At 33.2% G+C, this 21,491-nt stretch overlaps 1 protein-coding gene across 2 annotated transcripts in view; it reads right to left on the bottom strand.

Moving 5' to 3' along the window:
* RFX3 (regulatory factor X3) overlaps nucleotides 1-21,491 on the bottom strand; it is a gene marked incomplete at its 3' end in the record, with an annotated part of 187,571 nt that overhangs the window by 107,382 nt on the left and 58,698 nt on the right. For both annotated transcript variants that reach the window (XM_080709261.1, XM_080709262.1), the window contains exon 3: nucleotides 10,680-10,777. In XM_080709261.1, coding sequence (XP_080565387.1) covers nucleotides 10,680-10,777 — 98 coding nt within the window. The remainder of the gene's footprint in view (nucleotides 1-10,679; nucleotides 10,778-21,491) is intronic.

The following is a 21,491-nucleotide window of genomic DNA, read 5'->3' as shown; positions in this document are numbered from 1 at the left end:
TTATGAAATTAGTTATCAGTGAAAACAGTAATAAAAACACATCACAAGCTGGGTGTGGTGGCGCACAGCTTGTAATCCCAGCATTTGGGAGGCTGAGACCAGAGGATCGCGGTTCACAGACAGCCTCAGCTACTTAGTGAGGTACTCCATAACTTAGTGAGACCCTGTTTCAAAATAAAGAATAAAAAAAAACAGGGTAGGGGGTGTATCTCAGAGGTCGAATGCCCCTGGCTTTCATCCCCAGACCTAAAAAAAAAAAAAAAAATCCCAGATATATATATATATATATATTCTATATAATCCTTAAATCAATATGAACATATGGTATCAAAAAGCCAGTTACTTTAATTTTCATACTTCTTTTAGTTTGATATAATTCAAGAGCTAGAAAATGACCAAACAAGGCCGGGCGTGGTGGCGCATGCTTGTTAATCCCTGTGCTTGGGAGGCTGAGACAGGGGGATTGCCCGGGTTCGAAGCCAGTCTCAGCTGCTTAGTGAGGCTCTCAGTAACATAGTGAGACCCTGTTTCCAAATAATATATAAAATAGGTCTGAAAGTATATCCTGCGGGTAGAAAGACCCTGGGTTCTACCCCCAGTACCACCAAAAAAAAAAAAAAAAAGACCAAACGACAGGAGAACAGGAGAAGGGAGGAAGCAACTAAAAATATGCTGAATTCATAAACTATCATCATTACTTGATTACTCCATCTTGGCCCATGAGACTATGATGAAAGCTTGGCTACTGTATAAATACACATTTCAGTAAAGATAAGACGTTTCTAAAGGGTAAAAGAGGGCACAATTATATAAGAAAATGAAGAGTCATGAATTGTCTGAATTTGGCTTTGACAAAAATATACTTGGAATGGGAAATAGAAGAGTTTTGGGTTTTTTTTTTTTTTCTTTCTTTCTTTTGGTGGTATTGGGGGTGGAACCCAGAGGCTTTCTACCTCTGGGCTACATCTCAGACCTATTTTTTTATATTTTATTTGGAAACAGGGTCTCACTAAGTTGCTGAGAGCCTCACTCAGTAGCTGAGGCTGGCTTCGAACCTGTGCAATCCTCCTGTCTCAGCCTCCCAAGCGCGGGGATTACAAGCGTGCGCCACCACGCCCAGCTTAGAAGAGATTTTTAAACATTAGGTTCACAGAGCCATTATTCTTTAAAGTTAAGAAAGAAAACATTATTCAAACATGGTGGCGCATGCCTGTAATCTCTGTGCTTGGGAGGCTGAGACAGAAGGATCTCAGTTTCCAGGACAGCTTCAGCAATATAGTGAGATCTTTAGCAATATAGCGAGATCCTATTTCAAAACCAAAAACAGTGAGATAAATTTTTTTTTTAAAAAAAGACTAGGGGTTTAGCTTGGAGATAAATAGTCTCTGGGTTCAATACTCAGTATCACAAACAAATAAAGTGAAAGAATGTAAACATTAACCCATTTTTTTGGAGTTCCTAGAGCCAGAGCCAGACTCATACATGAGCATCTTCTAAATGTTTCTTCCATGTTTAAATGTTTTCAGTTCCTGAATAAATACTAAAGAATTTTTTCTTATTTTTAAAAATATTTATTGGTGTATTGTAGTCGTATATCTTAATGGAGTACAAGATGGTGGAAGCATACATGCACAAATCACCCAATTAGCCTTTACCCAATCCCCACCTCATTCCCTCCCCCTCCCTCCTTCTCATGTTTGGCTTAGTGATTGACTTTGATATGTTTGCTAATGTTCATCATGTATGTTAGGGAATTTCCCTCTTCCTCCATCCCATCCACCTCAGAAAGAAGCAAGCAGCCAGGCATGGTGGCACATGCCTGGAAACCCACTAGTTGGGAGACTGAAAAAGGAGTTATGCAGGTTCAAAGTCAGCCTCAACACCATACAGTGAGTCCATCAGCAACTTAGTGAGACCCTGTTTTCAAATAAAAAATAAAATATGGCTGGGGTTGTAGCTCAGAGATAGAATGCATTGGGTCCAATTCCTATTACCACTAAATAAGCAAACAAACAAAAATGCAAAAAAAAAATACAAAGAATCACCAACAGCAAAAACAAATAGTTTTTTCTAATTAATTTTAATGCCACAGATCAGCTTGTTTTTCATATTGTATATAGAATACATACTTCATATGAGTTATTGCTTGCACAATATTTTCCCCAGAAAGTTTTAAAACATATGTTCTAGAAAATTACTCAATTTTTGGCATATCAAATTGAAAGCAACTATTTATGGGCTAAACATTCCTAAAATAGTTAAATTCCTAAGCAATTTGTATACATTTAAAAGATGCTGCTATGTTCATTTTGTTTGTTCCTTATTGATTGCCACAGACTATCTTATAAATAATGTGTGATATTTCTATAGCAGAAGAGAAATCTTTCCATAGTTCCTCACACATATCCACTAATGAATGAGAATGTACAGATATGTGCATACTTGCTGACAAAGGTTTCTTCAGAGACCACTCTATTGTAAGGTTCTAGTAAACATTAGAATTCTGATCCATTTAATTCCGTAAATTTAGTGCTGTGTGCATCCCATTGTAATAAGCATGACCATATTTATTATCTGTTTATTCACTATAGTCAATTTCACTATAACCAACTTTTATGTTTTCTTTAGCTTATAATGTCATATATACAAGTCTAGATATATAATCTAAGTTACATGCTTTATGTTTTACCAAAGCTTTTAACATCCTCCCACTAACAGTATTGTCACTATAAAATCAGACAGAGGTATTAAAGTGATAAAAATGATGTGATAAATTAAAAAATAAAATAGCTTACTTATTTTATACCTAAAATCATAAATCATATTATGAGGATAGAATATAGTAAAGGACAACAGTTTATTTTATATTAGTACAACATTTTACTGTTTTTGGGCTACTCTATGTGTATCTTGTGTGTGTGTGTGTGTGTGTGTGTGTGTGTGTGTGTGTGTGTGTAGCTGGGGATCGAAACCAGGGGCATTCTACCTCCAAGCTATACCTGAGCCCTATTTTTTATTCTTTATTTTAAAACAAGGTCTCACTAAGTTGCAGAAGGCCTCACTAAGCTGAGATTGGCCACAAACCTACAAGCCTCCGGTCTCAGACTCCCACATGCTGGCCACCATGCCCAGCCTGCATTCTTTTAACACACAATTACTAATCACCTACTCTGGCACCTAGAATTAAAGAAGCAAAAACATGAGTATTACTATCATAAGTGCTACAATATCATAAAAGGGGGAGTGGGAATAATGAGAAAGAAAATAAGGTAATAATAAATTTTCTTATGTGATATGAAAGAAAAGGTAAAATATTAAAGCAGAATTAAAGGAAAGAGGCATTACACAGGTAGTCAAGGGATGTTATCCCTGAATGATAGATATTTAGGTAGAGACTAAAGAAGAGAGCAATTTCTATAGAGAACAGGAAGATGAATATCAGAAACAGAGTACAAAAACTCTTGCAACAGAGAAAAAAAGCAGCAATACAAAAAAGATCCTGATATTTAGGAAGAAATCCTAAGTCTAGAGTATTCTGTATATAACAAATGAGAAGACAATTAGAAAAAATGAATTTAAAGAAGTAGGCTAAAACTAAACATACAGGCAATGTAAACAATTTTTTTAAAACTGTGAGTCATGATTCAGTAGAGGACCATAAAATCAATTTTAAAAGTGAAAAAAAACATTATTAAAGAAAAAAAAAACACCAGACTGGACTGGAAACATCCAAGAATATTATACCTAGTAAAAGTAAGAATTATTTTTATAAATTTTTGTTTCTATCACAAGTGATATGTATATATTAAAAAATGAAAGTCTAATTTTCTCACTCCTAAATTTAAAAGCTTGAAAGTCTTACTGGGAGTGGTGGCGCACACTTGTAATCCCCGCACTTGGGAGGCAGAAACAGGAGGATCACGCAGGTTTGAAGCCAGCTGTGCTGGCTTAAGAGACTGTTTCCAAATAAAGAGTATAAAATAGGTCTGGGAGTGTAACCTGGAGGTAGAAGGGCTTCCAGGAACCCCAGTACCACCAAAAAAAAAAAAAAAAAAAAAAAAAAAAAAATGCTTGAAAGTCATTGTGATAGCCTCTGAGCCAAAACTTTGGGTTTTGTTTTAGGTAGAATGGGGTAAAGTGAAATTTGGGTAGGAGAGAGAGCAGAAGAAAAAAAGCCAGAGAGGCACAGCCTGAAAGAAGACCCGAGACTAGAGAGGTAGTGGCATACCAGAGGTAGTGGCATACCAGGTAGCAATATATGTCTGGATCAGATTAAGAAAATAAGTGACTAAGGGAAGCCAGAAAGAACAACTTCTTAAATGTTTTTTAAAGTTAGAGAGAATAAAAGAGTCATTTGGGAACTTGGGACAATTGTTATGAAATTAGGGTTATATTATCTCCTTTTATTTTTATGAAGAGAATCATACAGGCTGAGAATTTTATAAAACAAACAAACATAAAAACCCTGAGCAACCATATATACAGTCTAAAATCCAAAAATGTTTTCTACCAGGAAAAAAAAGTTGTGCATATGCACTGTTCCCTGTGTAAAGTACCAATTAGCCTACTCCCATTTCACCTTTCATTAAAAGCAGTTTAAAAAAAAATGTTCCACAAATACAGATTGAGTGCCTCTTGTGTGCCACTGTTGTAAGTATTAGAGCGAGAATGGGAAGCAAACAGGATCCCTGCCCATAAGAAGCTTATATTCTAGTAGGGGAAGACAAACAATAAGGGGTATAAAGTAAGGCTTTAAACTATCACTCCCTCCTTTACAGATTAGGAAATATGGATGCAAATATGTTCACTGCCTAAAGTAATTCTTTCATGTCTTATTATGTAGAACTATTCTGTATACTAATCAACTGGATGTGAAAATATCACGGTACAAATTGTCCTTAATGCGGCATCCTTTCGTCTTATTAATAAATAGTAACAAAAAGACAGTACAAGTAGTTATTATATTGAAAAGCTATTTGACTAAAACATCTGATGTTGGAACATTATTAAATACGGACTTTTCTATACATTTTATGATTATCCAAAAGACTTTGTTAATTTTACAGTGCTGGGGATCAAACACAGGGCCTTGTGAATGCTAGGCAAGTGTTCTACCACTGAGCTATATGACTATCCCATATAATATTTTGTCTTCAGGAATAAATTTAGCTATAAAGTATGAGACTTGAAAATGAAGAAATTCATATAAATAATGTAGGCCCTTTAGGCTTTAATAAACAGTCATCTAAAAACCACAAGTTAAAGTTAGGTATGGTGTCACAGGTCTGTAATCTCAATACCTGTAGGGCTGAGACAGGAGGATGACAGGTTCTAAGCCAGCTTTAGCAACTTAGTGAGGCTGTCAGCAACTTAGGTAAGAGTATGTTTCAAAATAAAAAAATAAAACAAGGCTGGAGGTTTGTCCAAGGTAGAATGTGCCTGGGTTCAATACCCAGTAATACATACATACACACACACATACATACATACATACATACATACATACGTACGTACATACAACAATTTTAATTATTTATCGCCAATAAGATATAAAATAATATTTTGTGTAATATTTGCTAATTTTTCTAGACTGGCTAACCCATTTCCCAGAATGCCCAAATAACCAAGAATCAAAAGAGCAGTATCTGAAAATCAATGGAAGGACCATATTGTTGAAATATTACAAAATACAAACCCTAGCCTTTAACTAGCCAGGTATATTATTTTACCTCTTTGGGCCTCTGTTTGTTCATCTGAATTGGAAGAACTAAAATGAATGACCATCATAACCATCCCAATTCTGACATTCTGGAATCTATATCTGAATGTTTTCTATCTCTGGAGTGATGAGGATTTTTATTTGATTAACAAAATCAAACTTTCTCTTAATTGCAAACAGACCTTCTTTTTCTTTTCCACTGAAAAGAGAATTTCCTATGTAACTAGCCAAACATTTACTAAAACTTGAATGGCAAGTAGATTCACAAATCACTTCCTAAACCTACAAGAATGCATATAAGTAGAGGCATAAATGAAGAAAATATATTCTCCATTTCAATTACAGAAATTCCATACAAACAATTCTTAGCAGAGAACATCTGAAGTATAATAATACAGCACAATTTCATCTGCAATTACTAAAACTTACTATTTCACTTAGAGGAAAAAATAGAGCTTAAAAAGTGTTTCTTATTAATTAAAATCTACAGGAAAAGTAACCAGATAACTTCAGAAAATGTACTAACTACAGGATTTTCAAGAGATGATTGTTCACAATGCTTATGAACTCTGAATAAACTATCAATGTGAATAAATAATGTCCCATCTCCCAAAGTATACCATGTGATGTTATTATATACTGTTCAGAAACAAAGTTCCACAGGTCATTTTTTAAAAATACTGGGTCTCTTGGCTGGGCATTAGTGGCACATGCTTTAATCCCAATACTTGGGAGGCTGAGACAAAAGGATAGCAGGTTCACAGCCAGCCTCAGCTACTTAGGTCCTATGAAACTTAATGAGATCCTGTTTCAAAATAAAGAATAAAAAATAGGGCTGAGGATGTAACTTGGAGGTAGACTAGCCTTGGGTTCAATCCTCAGTATCACATAATTAATTAGATTTAAAAAATAGAATAGAATAAAATACTGGGTCTCTTTCCTATAAAACTTCTTGACGTTCTCAAAAGAATAATAGGAACTGTGGGGCCTCAAGAAGGTAGTCACACAGTGTTTCCTTGTTTGTGTAGCCAAGAACTCTGATAGAACTAATATTTTGGGGAACATGATTCAGGAAATGCTGTACAGCAATTGGTGACAAATCTACAATATCTAGGGGATGACTATGAAAAAGGTAGCCATACTTTAGTAAAGCAGATTCCAATAAAACAGTTTTGCATTTTATAACATTGATTTTCTCTAAATGTTGGGTATACTTCAGAAAATGACTTATGTACAAAATCCTGATAAAATAAACATTTATTAATTTAGTCATAATGCCACATGATATCATTATTTCCATTTTAACTAGAATAATGTAAGAGTGAGTGGGAAAAGTATAAATAAAAAACAGGTGGAAGAAGAAAAATCATTTATTTTAAAAAAGTGATTTATTAGCTACCCCAACAGATTTCAGTTAAAATCATATCTCAGTATGTAAGGTATCTCAGTTGACAAAAGCACAATATTCTAAAACATTGGAAATCATAAATTATAAGATTTTAGAAAGGAAATGATTGTGATCTATACTTTGAAAAAAATCTCCTTGGAAAAAACTACTGCAATGAAATAAATGGTGTGACTTAGGTTCCTATAGAAGAGAAGAAAAAATAAGTAGGAGCAAATGTGAATTAAGTTACCTTCTCCCTTGAGTAAAAAGCTATTCACCTCCATCACCTAGCACTGTAAAGCAATTTCAATTGTTCAATTGAAATACATGCTCACTTACAAACCCACACTGTTAAGCTTGTTATGTTGGCAGTAATTGTCAATATTCACAGTAAGAACCAAGTAAGCACTGTAGTATCATCAAATTATAATAATTACACATTCTCGTAAGTGATGACATATCTGCGAGGGTTGTCATCATCTTTTGAGTGAGATCCTGTGCATTATGGCTACATAACAGGAGGATGCTGGTGACAAGAACATTGATGAACTGGTATTTAATAAACATGCACAAGTTATGGGGCCATGTACTTGGTGTTTGAAAGTTTATGATAAAAATTAGACTCTCCATCTTCTAAGAGTATCATTAAAAAATGTTTATCAGAGGGAATGTGATTGGGATCCAAATGAAGGATCAAATGCTAGGTATCTATTAATCTGGTATGGTAGTATAGATATGGGTATTCTTTACTGATATACACTGAAGTATGTAAAATATAAAGAGAGAATACAACGACCCTAAAATGAACACTAGAGATAAAAATTATACATAGTCAGATTGCAACACTCTAAATTTACAGGAAGATTGGATAGCTTAAATTGAAAAAAACACAAAAAATTATATTTGGTCATGTTTGAGAAAAATATTCATAATCTAGTTACTAAAATTTTGAATATAATTCATGGAAACACAGTGATATTTCCTTATTAAATATAAAAGTGGTGTTTTACAACCTCTATTCAAAAATTATACTTGATGGTAATGAAAGGTTTTTAAAGATCCAACTTTTCCCTGTTGACCAAAGTGCAGATTTGTGACATGATTTCTGGAATTGAGGATGTAGTCTGGCCCACACAGACAAGACAAAGCTAATTGGACTTTGAGGCAAATGAACTCTTGTGACCTAGACCTCATTAGCCATAACCTAACCAACTGAACTAGTGGGCCATAGAAAATACATGTCAACACTACATATTTACTTTGGATCATTTCTGTCCTTAAACAGTTCCTGTGATTTTAAAAATCAACTCCAGAGATATTAATTTTTAAGGTTTATGAATGATTAAATTAATTCAACTCACATTTTACTATATATGAAAGACTATAAGGTCAGTGATGAAGTAGTTTAAAACTGCTCAACAGTAAACAGAATTGAGAATCAGAAGTACTACAAAAAATGTAAACAAATAATAAAGTACAAAATTATTTGGCAATAGTTAATGTTTATGGAGTGCTTACTATTTCTCAGGTGGTACATAAAGCATAATAAACCAATTATCTCCATTTCACAGGTAAAAGGGGAAACACAAAGTCACGCACTCATAAGTAGCAGTTAACTTCACCCTACTTGGACTTGAGGAATGACTGTGATAGATGATGTAAAATTAGCACTTTCAAAACTCATTCCAAGTGCCCTTTTCCCTTGCAACCTTCTACCATACAGACATGAAAGCTATAGAATCCTAGTCTCACATTTTCTGAAGTTCGCCATTCATAAGTGTCACAAGTAAAGATGAAATGACAACTGACAACTGGGTGACCTGTAGCAATGTACAGAAAGCCACTTATTTTCTCTGACAGCATAAAAGTCCAAGTGGCAGGCATCACTTTTATTTGGTATAAATGGTAACAGTAATTTGGGTTTATGATGGAAACTCCAAAAACCAAGCTCCAGGAGTGCCTGGACCCACATAACAAACAGGTAAGAAACTTTTATAATGTGTCTAAAATATGCTAAGAGTTACATATTTAGCTAGTAACAGAAATTTGTGAACTTTTTATTAAGTGTCAATCATCTAAGTAAGTGTAAATAAAAGAATAAAATGACAAGTTCTCATTCAGGGAAAGTTCTTCCTAGTGTCAGGAAACATTACAAAAAGCATTCATAGAACAATGCTGCAGGTCAAAATCCGGATACAGTATTGTTCTTAAAGAAGAACTCATAAGCTCACTGAAGAGCTGAGTCATGGTCCACTTCACAAAGGCAGGAATAATATGTCAGTCTACGAAAATCATGTTACCCTGTGTTGGGAGATGAGAAAGAAAGGAAAATGCATAAAATGCTATTTTAGCATAAAAATAAACAAGACCCCATCTCCAAAAACACAGGGAAATGAAAGCAGAGTATCTGGAGGAAATGCACAAAACTGATTATGCCTGGCATAGATGGCAGATGAAATAGAGGTAGGAATGAGAAGAATGCCAACGTGCAATTTAGATCTTACTTTATAGGTAATGAAGGTGGTCAAGAGTGGTGATATGGATAGATACAGATAAATTCAGTGACGAAAAGTAATAAGATAAAAAGGTAAAGTAAAACTTTCTCCACTTATGTATCACCTATCACATCCCAAACTCGTGTTACATGTATTAAATATATTTCCTTGACTCTTCAGGACAACTGAGTAAGAATAAGACCATCCACTTCCTATTTCTATGACAAGAGTGATAGGCCAAAATACTTAAGTATATTAACCATAATTATAAAACTAATACATAGTTAACTAAGATTCTAGGGTTTTAGGTATTATATATAACTAGAATTGAACTCTATGTGCCACATATTCCTCTGGTTTTAAGAGATATTACAGAGAGAAAAAACTTGCCCTCGTGCATGAAGATCAATGAAATCACCCAAGGAAAGAGGCAGATGCAGTAGGAGAAAGAATGGAGGTGGCACACTGAGGTTTACCAGCTCTGAAGGGAAGGAGCAGAGGGGTCTGTGATAGGGTGTGAACTCATTTCAGGTTCACTCAGAGAGCTGGCTTATTAAAAGAGTCAGATAGTAAACCACGGTGAAGACAATCCTGATGACTTTCAAGAGCTTTTAAACTATTTAATAACTTTCTGACTCCTAATTCAAAGGAGCTAGAGAATTAAAAAATTATAAATTTATATTATTGTTGACAATAAGGAGATAAGTTACTTTGGAACGGATACAGAATGGAAAACCAAATATACAGAGTATGAGGCATCTTTACGTAGAATAACTTAGTAAATGTGAAAAAAACCCCACAAAACTCCAAAAATGCTAGTTTTATACTAATTTACAAAAAATGAATCTACACAAATTTAACATATGTATAAACAAAAAGCAAAGAATTTTAAGATATTAAAACATGGATTTTGAGGTATAAACATAAACAAAATCTCTAAACATAAGTTTAATTTCAATAACTATTCTAGTAAAAAAAATAACTATGAAAAAAGAAAACAAACTGGGAATAGTGGGATGTATTAAAAAGTACACAATTTCTGATTGGGATAATTAAAGATGCTCACATAAAAACTTACATTGCCCCATTGGTATAAACAGTGTCACTTCCTTCCACATACTGCACCTGAGCTGGATAGACATGTTGTACCTGCTGCACAGTCTGTACTTGCTGTACCTGAAAAATAAACATTAGGATGGTGGTGAGAGGTAGACCTGACAGAAAGAATACACAATGTACATTTGCCTCAAAGTTTTCTTAAGTGTATGGATAAACATCAGAACAGGAACAAGTTTCATTTTTGAAAAGTTGCATACTTCCTATCACATTATAGCAATTCACATACAACAACTAGCAACCTTTCTTTGTACAGTTAAGTTTGACCAATGGCATTGGGTATTTTTAACTGGATTCTTATAATGTCCCTATCCATGTTTTGCCTGAGGATATTAATAACTATCAAAGATAATTTTCTAGAGATAGTTTAATTAATAAAATTTGTAAAATTGTGGTAGTCCAATTCTGCTATTAGTTAAATTCAAAAAGAAGGAATTTCTCTCATTAATTATTTAGTTATCTTGAAATAAGGCTCCTAATATGAGTAGGACAAATATATGATTCTTTTATTTGAAAACAATGACTTTAATCCCTAATCCTCCAAAGATAACTAATAAAATTTTTTGTTTTGCTTTCTTCTGTTTCTACCCTTACGATTATTTGGTGTTTCTGATTCCTGACAATCTTTTTGTTAGTGATGGTTGTTTCAAACATGTCCTATTTTTTGGCTAATGGTAGACTCTTCAAACTGGTTTCTATGAAATAATCACAGTATCTTTTTTTAACTCTCCTACTTTATTTTATAAAAAGATATGATAGGCTTATATCTTATATTTCCTACCATATATATGGAGCCATCCATTTCTTCAAAGAAAAAATGTATCATTTTGTAAAAAATTGTACTTACATGCTATATTCTGGGCTCCGTAAGTAATGACTACTACAATTTATAATTCTCCATTTTATTTTCATTGAACAGAGCTAGAAAATAAAATTTTTTGAAGGAGAAAATGTATATGTTACAATTTCATACTACATTTTAAAATTTGATTATATATATATATATTATATACATATATATAATAGACTGTTAATATTTGTCAAACTTTGCTTTTATGCTAAAAATTTTGCTTCTTGGAGGTTTTAATATAATTATTTGCTTTATTGAAAATTTGTGCAGTGCTACGGAGATCAGTGTGGAAATTCCTCAGAAAATTGGGAATGGATCCACCATATGATCTAGCTATACCACTCTGGGTATCTTTCCAAAAAGAATGAAATCAGAAAATATTATTAATATTATTGACATACAAGAACTTCAGATAATGAAGAAACTCCGGTGTAGCCAGGCAGGTTTTCTAGGGGAAGGGGTGAAAGAATCAGGGAAGGACTCACTTTCAGTGACATTATGCATATATGAGAACACCAATGTTAGTCTCAATATCCACTATGGGAAAGGGTAATGGAGAGGGCACTGGGAAAGTCTAGCAAGTGCTATGTCCAGGTATGTCACTATTGCTGTGATTTTTTGTTCATTTTTATTGATGCACTGTAGTTAATATGTCTCAATGGAGTAGAAGATGGTAAAGGAATACATGCACATCTCACCCAATTAGCCCTTACCCAACTCCTGCCCCATTCCCTTCCCCTCCTTCTTTCTCAGGTTTGGTTTAATGATTGACTTTGATATGTTTGTTAACGTACATCATGAACCTTAGAGAATTCGCCTCTTTCCTCCTCCCATCCCCTCAGTTAGGTTGCCTTATTTGCTCATTTGTAGAATCTCCTTCTTTGTCTAGAGTTCTTCCTATAACCCATTTTCTCCCTAGCTTCTGCATAGTAGGGAGAGCATCTGATTTCTTACTTTTTGTGACTGACTAATCTCACTTAGCTTAATGTTCTGCAGTTCCATCAATTTCCCTGCAAATGATGCAACTGTGTTTTCTTTATGGCTGAATAAAATTCCATTGTGTACATATCCCATAGTTTTATAATCCATTCATCTGTTGTTGGACATCTTGGCTGATTCCATAGTTTGGCAATGGTGAATTGTGTGGCTATGAACATAGATACATAGGCATTAGTTTGGTAGTTTTGGTTTCCATTCTTTTGGGTAGATATCCAGAAGTGGTATTGCTGGATCATATGGCAAGTTTGTTCCATTTTTCTAAGGATCCTTCATACAGTTTTCCAAAGTGGTTGCACTAATTTGCAGTCTCACCAAAAATGTATTAGAGTTCCCACTTCTCTACATCCTCACCAGCATTTGTTGTGGTTTATGTTTTGAATGATTGTCATTCTAATTGGAGTTAGGTGAAATATCAGGGTAATTTTGATTTCCATCTCTCTGATTGCTAATCATATTGAGCTTTTTTCATGCATTTATTAGAAATTTGAATTTCTTCTTTTGTGAAGTGTCTATTTAGTTCACTTGTCCATTTTTTTTGATTGGGTTATTTTCTTAGTGCTTAGCTTCTTGAGTTTTCTGTATAGTCTAGATATTAGTCCTCTCAATCCATGTAATTCATCACATAAACAGAACCAAAGACAATAATCACACGATGATTTCAATAGATGCTGAAAAAACATTTGACAAAATCCAACATCCATTTATGCTAAAAGCACTGCAGAGAATTGGAATAGAAGAAACATACTTCAGCATCATAAAGGCAGTCTACAATAGGTCTACAGCCAACATCTTATTAAATAGGAAAACACTGTGAGAATTCCCCCCTAAAAACAGGAACAAGACAAAGATGTCCATTATCACCACTTCTTTTCAATATGGTACTTAAGATTGTAACCAGAGAAATAAGGCAAGAAAAGGAAATCAAAGGAGTACAAATAGGGAGAGTCGACCTCAAACTTTCACTATTTGGAGACGACATGATACTATACTTAGAAAACCCAACAAACTCGACCAAAAGACTTATTGAACTGATTAACAAATTCAGCATGGTGTCTGGATACAAAATCAATCTTAAAAGATAGAAAGCTTTTCTGTATAACAACCATAAATCCACTGAAAAAGTAAACCAGGAAACACTTCCACTCAGGATATCCCACAAAAAATAAAATACTTAGGAATAAACTTAACCGAGGCAAAAGACCTCTACAAATAAAATTATAAAATATTGAAAAAGAAGTTGAAGAAGACCTTAGAAATGGAAAGATCATCCATGTCCATGGATAGGTATACTATATATCATCAAAATGGCCATACTTTCAAAAGTGATTTACAGATTCAGTGCCATTCCCATTAAATTACCAAGGTCATTCCTTACAGATATAAAAAATAAATCAGTCCTACAACATGGTACTGGCACAAAAACAGATACATAGACCAATGGAGAAGACTCAGAAACAAATCCACACACTTAAAGCCAATTGATTCTTGACAAAAGGACTAAAAACATATACTGGAAAAAAGACAGCCTCTTCAACAAATGGTGTTGGCAAAACTGGTTAACCATATGCATAAAATGGAAATACACACCACTGTCTCACCCTGCACAAGAGTCAATTCAAGATAGATCAAAGACTTGGAAATTAGACCTTGAGGGTCCTCGAGGAGGGCATAGGTCCAATACCCTGACACACAGACACAGTTAAAAACTTTCTCAACAAGACCTAAAGGCACAAGAAACTAAAAGGCAGATCAATAAAGGCAGTTTTGATTAAACTGAAGAGCTTCTGTACAGCAAAGGAAACTATTAAGAACCTCAACCAAGAGCTAACAGAATGGGAGAAGATTTTGCCACCTACTCCTCCAATAGAGGACTAATATCTAAACTATTACTATGATTTATATTATGATGTGACACTACAATGCAGCAATAAAAGTATAAAAAAGAAATACATAATAGTTTATAAATAACACCAATATAATTAAAATATGGTTACCAAATACTGTAAGTTTATTTTAGTTTTGTTTTTCTTAAGACATATGACTCTCATGATGAAAACTACTTTTATGGTTTAGATCTTAACTGTCTCCCAAAAGTTGCTGTATTAAACGGATTGTTTCTCAGTATAGCTATTCAGACGTGAGGCTCTTGGGAAGTACTTGTATCTTTCAGGAATTTATAATCTGATAGTATTATTGGGAGGTGGTAGAAACTGTAAGAGATGGGGGTAATTAGAGGAAGTAAGTCACTGGGGTCATGCCCTGAAAGGGTCTATCTCCCTCCCTGCATCTTTCCCTCTTTATCTCCTTCCCTTTTCCCATTCTTCCCTTCAGCCATGAGGTGAACAGCTTTTTCTTCCATACTCTTCCACCATGATATTTTTGCCTTGGAACATACATGTTTACAACAGTTTTGTTTATAATTACCAAAATTTGGTAGCAAGCATATTGCCCTATAGTAGGTACATGGGTAAATGAACCGTGGAACATACAAAAAATGTAATATTATTAAACACTTAAAAATGAGATTTCACACCATTAAATGAAAGAAGCCGATCTGCAAAGACAGATCAATATAAAACAAAACAAAACTATAAATATTTGTCATCTCAAAATAGGGAAATATTCCTAAAGTTACCAAGGGCCAGACACCATAGAAGCCAGCCATGTTTGAACTAAACAAAAGAAAAAAGGAAAAGAAACAAAGAAAGAAAATAAAAGAGAAACAGGTGTGGGGCAAATAACAACAAAGTTCAGTCTTGAAAAATATATGAGTATACGAATTGCAACAAATCTAGTGTAGTATCCTTTACATAGATAATTCCTATAAATCAATAAAATCTGAAAGAGTAGAAAATGAGTAAAGTATATTAATAAGCAGGTCACAAAATTAAAATTACAGATGAACAATAAATGTAGATTTTAGAAGCTCAAAATGAAAATAATCAGAATTTCAAATTAAAAGAAAATAATCTTTTACTCTAGAATTATAAATATTATTAAAGGGATTATTTTAATGATTGACAATTTTAAAAAAATAGTCATGCTTACATTTAGAAAGAAATAATATAAATATGGCCTTTAGGCAATTTTGGAAGGCAACTTATAAAGAGATATTTTCATTTGATATATTGGTGAATTTCTTGTACAGAAAAATTCACCATCTGAAGAGTTGTCATATGGTATTATTTCAAAAAGGTGCAATTTATAATAACTAGAGAAAATGGAGTTATTAAATCAATTACAGCAAAACCATTCTATAGAATATGTGGCTGGTATTAAAGGAATAAAGTAAGATTTATATGATTTATAAGATTTATATGCAATTTCTCTAAGACATATTACCAAGTAAAAAGGTATGTTGCAGAGTAATACTTCTAGTGCAATTACATTTGTGTTTATATATAAATTTACATATATTAATACAGGTCAAATATATATGTATATATGCATGCATATCTGCATATAAGTACATGTATAAATAAAATAAATTTACACAAAAGAGACTAAATAGATACACACCAAACTTCTAAAATAGTTAATCTTTTGAGTGACTTGAAAGGAGGTGAGAGAGATGAGGTATCTTTTTATTGTTGTTGTTGTTTTACTTATTTATTTATTTATTTATTTATTTATTTATTTATTTATTTATTTATGTGTGTGGTACTAAGGATTAAACCCAGGGTCATTCTACCTGTAAGCTATACCCCGACCCTTTTTTATTTTTTAAAATTTTTATTGGTACACTGAAGTCATACATTTTATTGGGGTACAAGATGGTGGAAGAATGCATGCACACATCACCCAATTAGCCCTTACCCAATTCTTGCCCCATTCCCTCCCCCTCCCTTCTTCTCATGTTTGGCTTAGTGACTGACATTGATATGTTTGTTAAAGTACTTCCTGTGCATAAGAGAATTTCCCTTTCCCCCTTCCATCCTCTCAGTCAGGTCACCTTATTTGTTCATCTATAGTAACTCCTTCTTCATCTAGAGTTCCTCCTATGACTCATTTTCTCCCTGGATTCCACATAATATTAGGGAGACCATCCGATTTCTTATTATTTGTGACTGACTAATCTCACTTAGCATAATGTTCTCCAGTTCCATCCATTTCACTGCAAATGACATAATTGTGTGAAATGCCCAGCAAGTGTTTGTAAAATTTGTAGTATCCTCTAAATGTGGACAAGTGTATGTATATATTATTTAAAATAACATTACCAAGAATATTCCTATTATTCCAGAGTGAAGTTTTAATGGTATTTAACACAGCATTAAAAACCACAGATAAAATTGCATGTTATTTTTTCATTCTAAGATATCTCTGATGTGAATTATTCAAATATTATTTTATATCGTTCTTATGTTACACATTAATTTCTGTTAAAATTTGCTAAATTGTTATATATTATAAACTTGTTGTCTATATTGTCATTACTTTGTTTCACAAACTATTTGGATAAACATTCCTAAAAGAGATGTGGAAAGTAACATCCTGTAGGTATTTCATTCCTACTCTCAATAACTCTATTTACCACCCATCTTTGCAAAATCTATATTATTAAAAATAGGGATGGGAGTATAGCTCAAAGGTAGAAGACACCTGGGTTCAATTCCCAGTACCACAAAAATAAAAGAAATGGAAAAAGGTGGAATTAACAGAAATAACCAAAAATATCTATAACTAACTATTCAATGAATAAGACTGACCTGAATATATCAAGTTAAAAATAACCTTGAACTTATATTTAAAAGGTTATCTGGTATATCAGGATGTTGAAAGTAATGAATTCTAATTGTGATTGTATTCTTACCAGAAATTTATCTGTGATGTAAAGGAAAAAGTATCCCCCCAAATATAAATATATACAGTAGTATATCTATATTCATTGAGAACTAGTTAATTAAGGAGACAGTGCTCACATAATGATAAATATTTAAGTAAGTGGAAACATTTCATATTACTATTCAAATGTATTGTGACTGTATTTGCTTATTTTGTGTACATATTTCATAATTTATATTACTTATTAAAGAAGTGAATACCAAAACAAATTACAAACCACAGGAAAATGTGCTAGTTCGACAGAATCAATTAGTACATTTTTAGGACAAATTTATATAATGTGTTATTTTGGATATGCTTCAAGAAAAATAAAATGAGTCATACTTCGAAACATAAATCCTTTTCAATAGTAAATAAGACAATTTATAATTGTTAAGCTCATTAGTCAGCTAAGACCCATTCTACTAACTTTATGAAAAGTTCTTCATTATGCAAGATTTTCGTTGCTCTGCTCATAGAAAAGCACCTTGTGCATCTAGTTGACATCAAATAATTCAAACCTTAGTTCTAAGAAGTCAAATGCTGTATTAAAATTACAACAATAGGCCTACAAAAGATATGAGAACTCTAAGCAGACATTTTTAAATGAAATATTGGAATAGTTATGTTAGAGGTTGCTATGTGACTAACCAAATATGAGGTAGGAGGGAAAAATCCACATAATCAAAAGTATTAACAAAAGGACATATGGGAAGACAGACATCCATAACAACAGCAGAGGCAATTAGAAAGTCACTCTGTGAGAAAAGGAACAGAACTCCCTACTTTTGAACCAGTAAAACTATAGGAAAATAAAGGGACTGAGGAAAGGCAAATCAGAAAGTCAAGGGATTATAGCAAGGATATGCTAGAAACGAAAAAGCTTAAGGACAAAAATGATCCACAAACTGAGGATTATGAAAACAGAAATCATAAACCTAAAAACATATGTGTCAGTCTTGGTAAAAAACAAATAAATTATATGCCACAGGCTATTTAATAAATCTTGCCAAGAAAGAACATGCCAAGTATTATGAATGTTTCACATAAATTGTAGGTAAAGGATGCTTATGCTTTATGACCATAGGATCATTTTACAATAACAACAACAACAACAAAAACAACAGAGCTTGAGTAGCAAGATAGGTTGTGGGATAAACGTTACTTAAACTCTTTTGCATGGAATTACTGAGAAAGAACAAGAAGTTTTCCTGAATCCTTAACACGAATTTACAGAATTCTTCCTGGGCTATTCAAAGTTCACTACAAAATTACTGTTTTTCTTCTAGGAATAATGGCTGTCTTACATCAAAGAGTGTGTTAATAGGAAAGACAAAAAAACAGTGTATTTGGGGTAGGTGCATAGCTCAGTAGTAGAACATTGCCTACCATGTACAAGGTGCTGGGTTTGGTCACTAGCACCAAGGGGAAAAAAGGAGAGAGAAACTAAAAATACAAAGTATTATTGTTACTCTAAATGGCAATTGATTTTGACATAAAATGGAATTGGTTTACATATATTATAAATTCACTTACTGGCCTTGTATAAAACGACCTTATGAATTATACGCTATATAGCTTCTTCTGTGTTTTCAGGAAATATTAGATTTTTAGATATAGTTTCTTATAGCCTTTAAATAAATGATACTTTTGTCAGGTTAAAATCAAATAAACAGCCTAGAGCCTATTTCTTCACTAGGACTATAGTTAAACATGAAACTTAAGCTTTATAGGAATTATTCATTTAAATTGTGTGATTCTTACAGATAATATGAAGATGTTAGGAAACTCTAGGTACTACTATTACACTGGACTTCAAGTAGAATCATGTGAAGGCTGAAACAGAGTGTTAAGTAAGGTCCTAATTTGTTCTCTTCCATTCCTGACCCCGAGAAAGAGGGATGTAAAAAAGTCATTCTTAGATGCCTACCATCTATCTTCAAAAAAATAGACAAGCATCAAAGAACAGAAGCTACGTGGAAGAGGTGAAACAGGCTTCTAAAGGCAAGAGAAGGAATGTGTTAAGTTTAAATATAGAATGTTCCTTGGAAACAGTCATGTATTGGCAATGCAAAAATGTTCACAGGTGAAATAATTGAATCAGGGCTCTAATCCCAGGAGTGCATAAATCTGCTGATGGATTAATAAATTAAATGGATTTGCTGGGTGGCAACTGTAGGCAGGTGTGGTGTGGCTGGTGGAGGTGGGTCACTGGGAAGTGGCTCTGAGGACTCTGTCCCTAGCTGCTTCCTGTCTCTCCCTCCCGCCCCTGTCTCCTTTCACTACCTCTGCTTCCCAGCTGCCATGAGATGAGCAGCTGTCCTTTGTCATATTTCTGTCTTGCAGCTTGCCAACCATGGACTGAGCCTCTAAAACCAAATAAACCTGAGTTAAATAAAGCTTTCCTCCTATAAGTTGTTCTTATTTATCAGCCATCTCATGTATAACTGAATTATGTAAATTTTAAAAAGCTATCTTGAAAGAAAATTTACACAAGTAAATTGCACAAGAAATATATATACAAACCACTTTTGCATTTCTCTAACAAAAAATACTTTCAGAATGCAACTGCAAACTGAGATTAAATGTTTTATTTTATAATTTCCAGATAAGTAATTCACTCCTCATTCTGGTGTGTGTGTGTGTGTGTGTGTGTGTGTGTGTGTGTGTGTGTGTGTGTGTGAAAGTTAAATAGTAACTTATTAGGTTTTAAATAATAATATAATAATATCATGTGGCCACAACAGTAAGATAAAACATCTGCAGTATAATAACCAAGAATATAAGTACAGCCAGGCATGGTGGCGCATGTTTGTAATCCCTGTGGTTGGGAGGCAGAGACAGGAGGATCAGGCAGGTTCGAAGCCAGCCTCAGCTGGCTTAAGAGATCCTGTTTCCAAATAAAATATAAAAATATAGGTCTGAGAGTGTAGCCCAGAGGCAGAAGGCCCCTGGGTTCCATCCCTAGTAACACACACACACACACAAAAAAAAAGAATGTAAGTACAAAGAAAAATTTTTTAATTATTATTTTGACATGAGTCCTTTATAATAAAGCAAACTAATTACCAAATTATTTTACTCTGTTTAAGAGAAAAACTGAATAGAAGCAAAATGATTCAATTTATTTGCTACTATAGGTATGTATCAATGAAATGAGACCTGGATGATATTGCCAATGAGTTTTCCAAATATCAGAGTTGTCTAGTTTACCATGGCTTTCATCTTTTTAAATTCAGATGTTTCTTTTTACAGTTTAGCAAGAGATGTTTTTACAATGGAGTTAACAAGATAAGGCAAATAAATTTAGATACTTACCTAATAATGTAACCGATTCAATTTTTTAGCAGCATAGTTAATTCCTACTATTTAATTTAATACTTTATTTATGTTAGAACAAAGTATTTAGAATTAAATCAGTATTTCCACTTACAGCTCTAAGATATAATAACTATCAAATAATTGATATAGATATGCTAAGACTTTGTAATAATTTCAGTGATTTGTATAACTCAAATCATTTAAATTCCCATTCAATGAAATGATACATTATTAATCAAATATAAAATTTTGCATGTGGCCAAAAATTTAAATTATATAAGACTCCTCTTTAATAAATGTATCATCTTGAAAAAGCAGTTATGGAAAATAGACTTATCAAATTAAATAATATGAACAGAAGCTAGATAAAGTCTAAGAAAGAATAATATAAATTGATAAATGACTGGGAAATGGTTTAAAAAGGAAGCCTAAAATAATGTGGGTTAGTAGAGAACAGAAGGCTAGCGTAGGAAGTAATAATAGTCTTTATTCAAATAGCTGAAATACTATCATGGGAACAGAGGCCTTCAGTAATCTCTGTCCAATGAGAAAAGATCTAAAAAGATAATAGTCAAGTAGTAACTGAAAGGACTCTTTGCAGCTTGAAGACTTTGGAGAGCAATACTAAAAATGACTATAAAATCTGTATGTCTGAAAATGTTTAACCATAATAAATATTGCCAAAGGTATTTATTCTTCTAATATATATATAGCAAATGTTATGTGCTATGGGGCATGACTACACATTCACCTTATTACTCCCAAGTACAAGAGCCTAGC

Source organism: Muscardinus avellanarius, assembly GCF_963383645.1.
Source record: "Muscardinus avellanarius genome assembly, chromosome: 13".
Taxonomy (NCBI): Eukaryota; Metazoa; Chordata; class Mammalia; order Rodentia; family Gliridae; genus Muscardinus; species Muscardinus avellanarius.
Note: the sequence above shows the minus strand (reverse complement) of the source record. Positions and strands in the feature narration are given on the sequence as shown.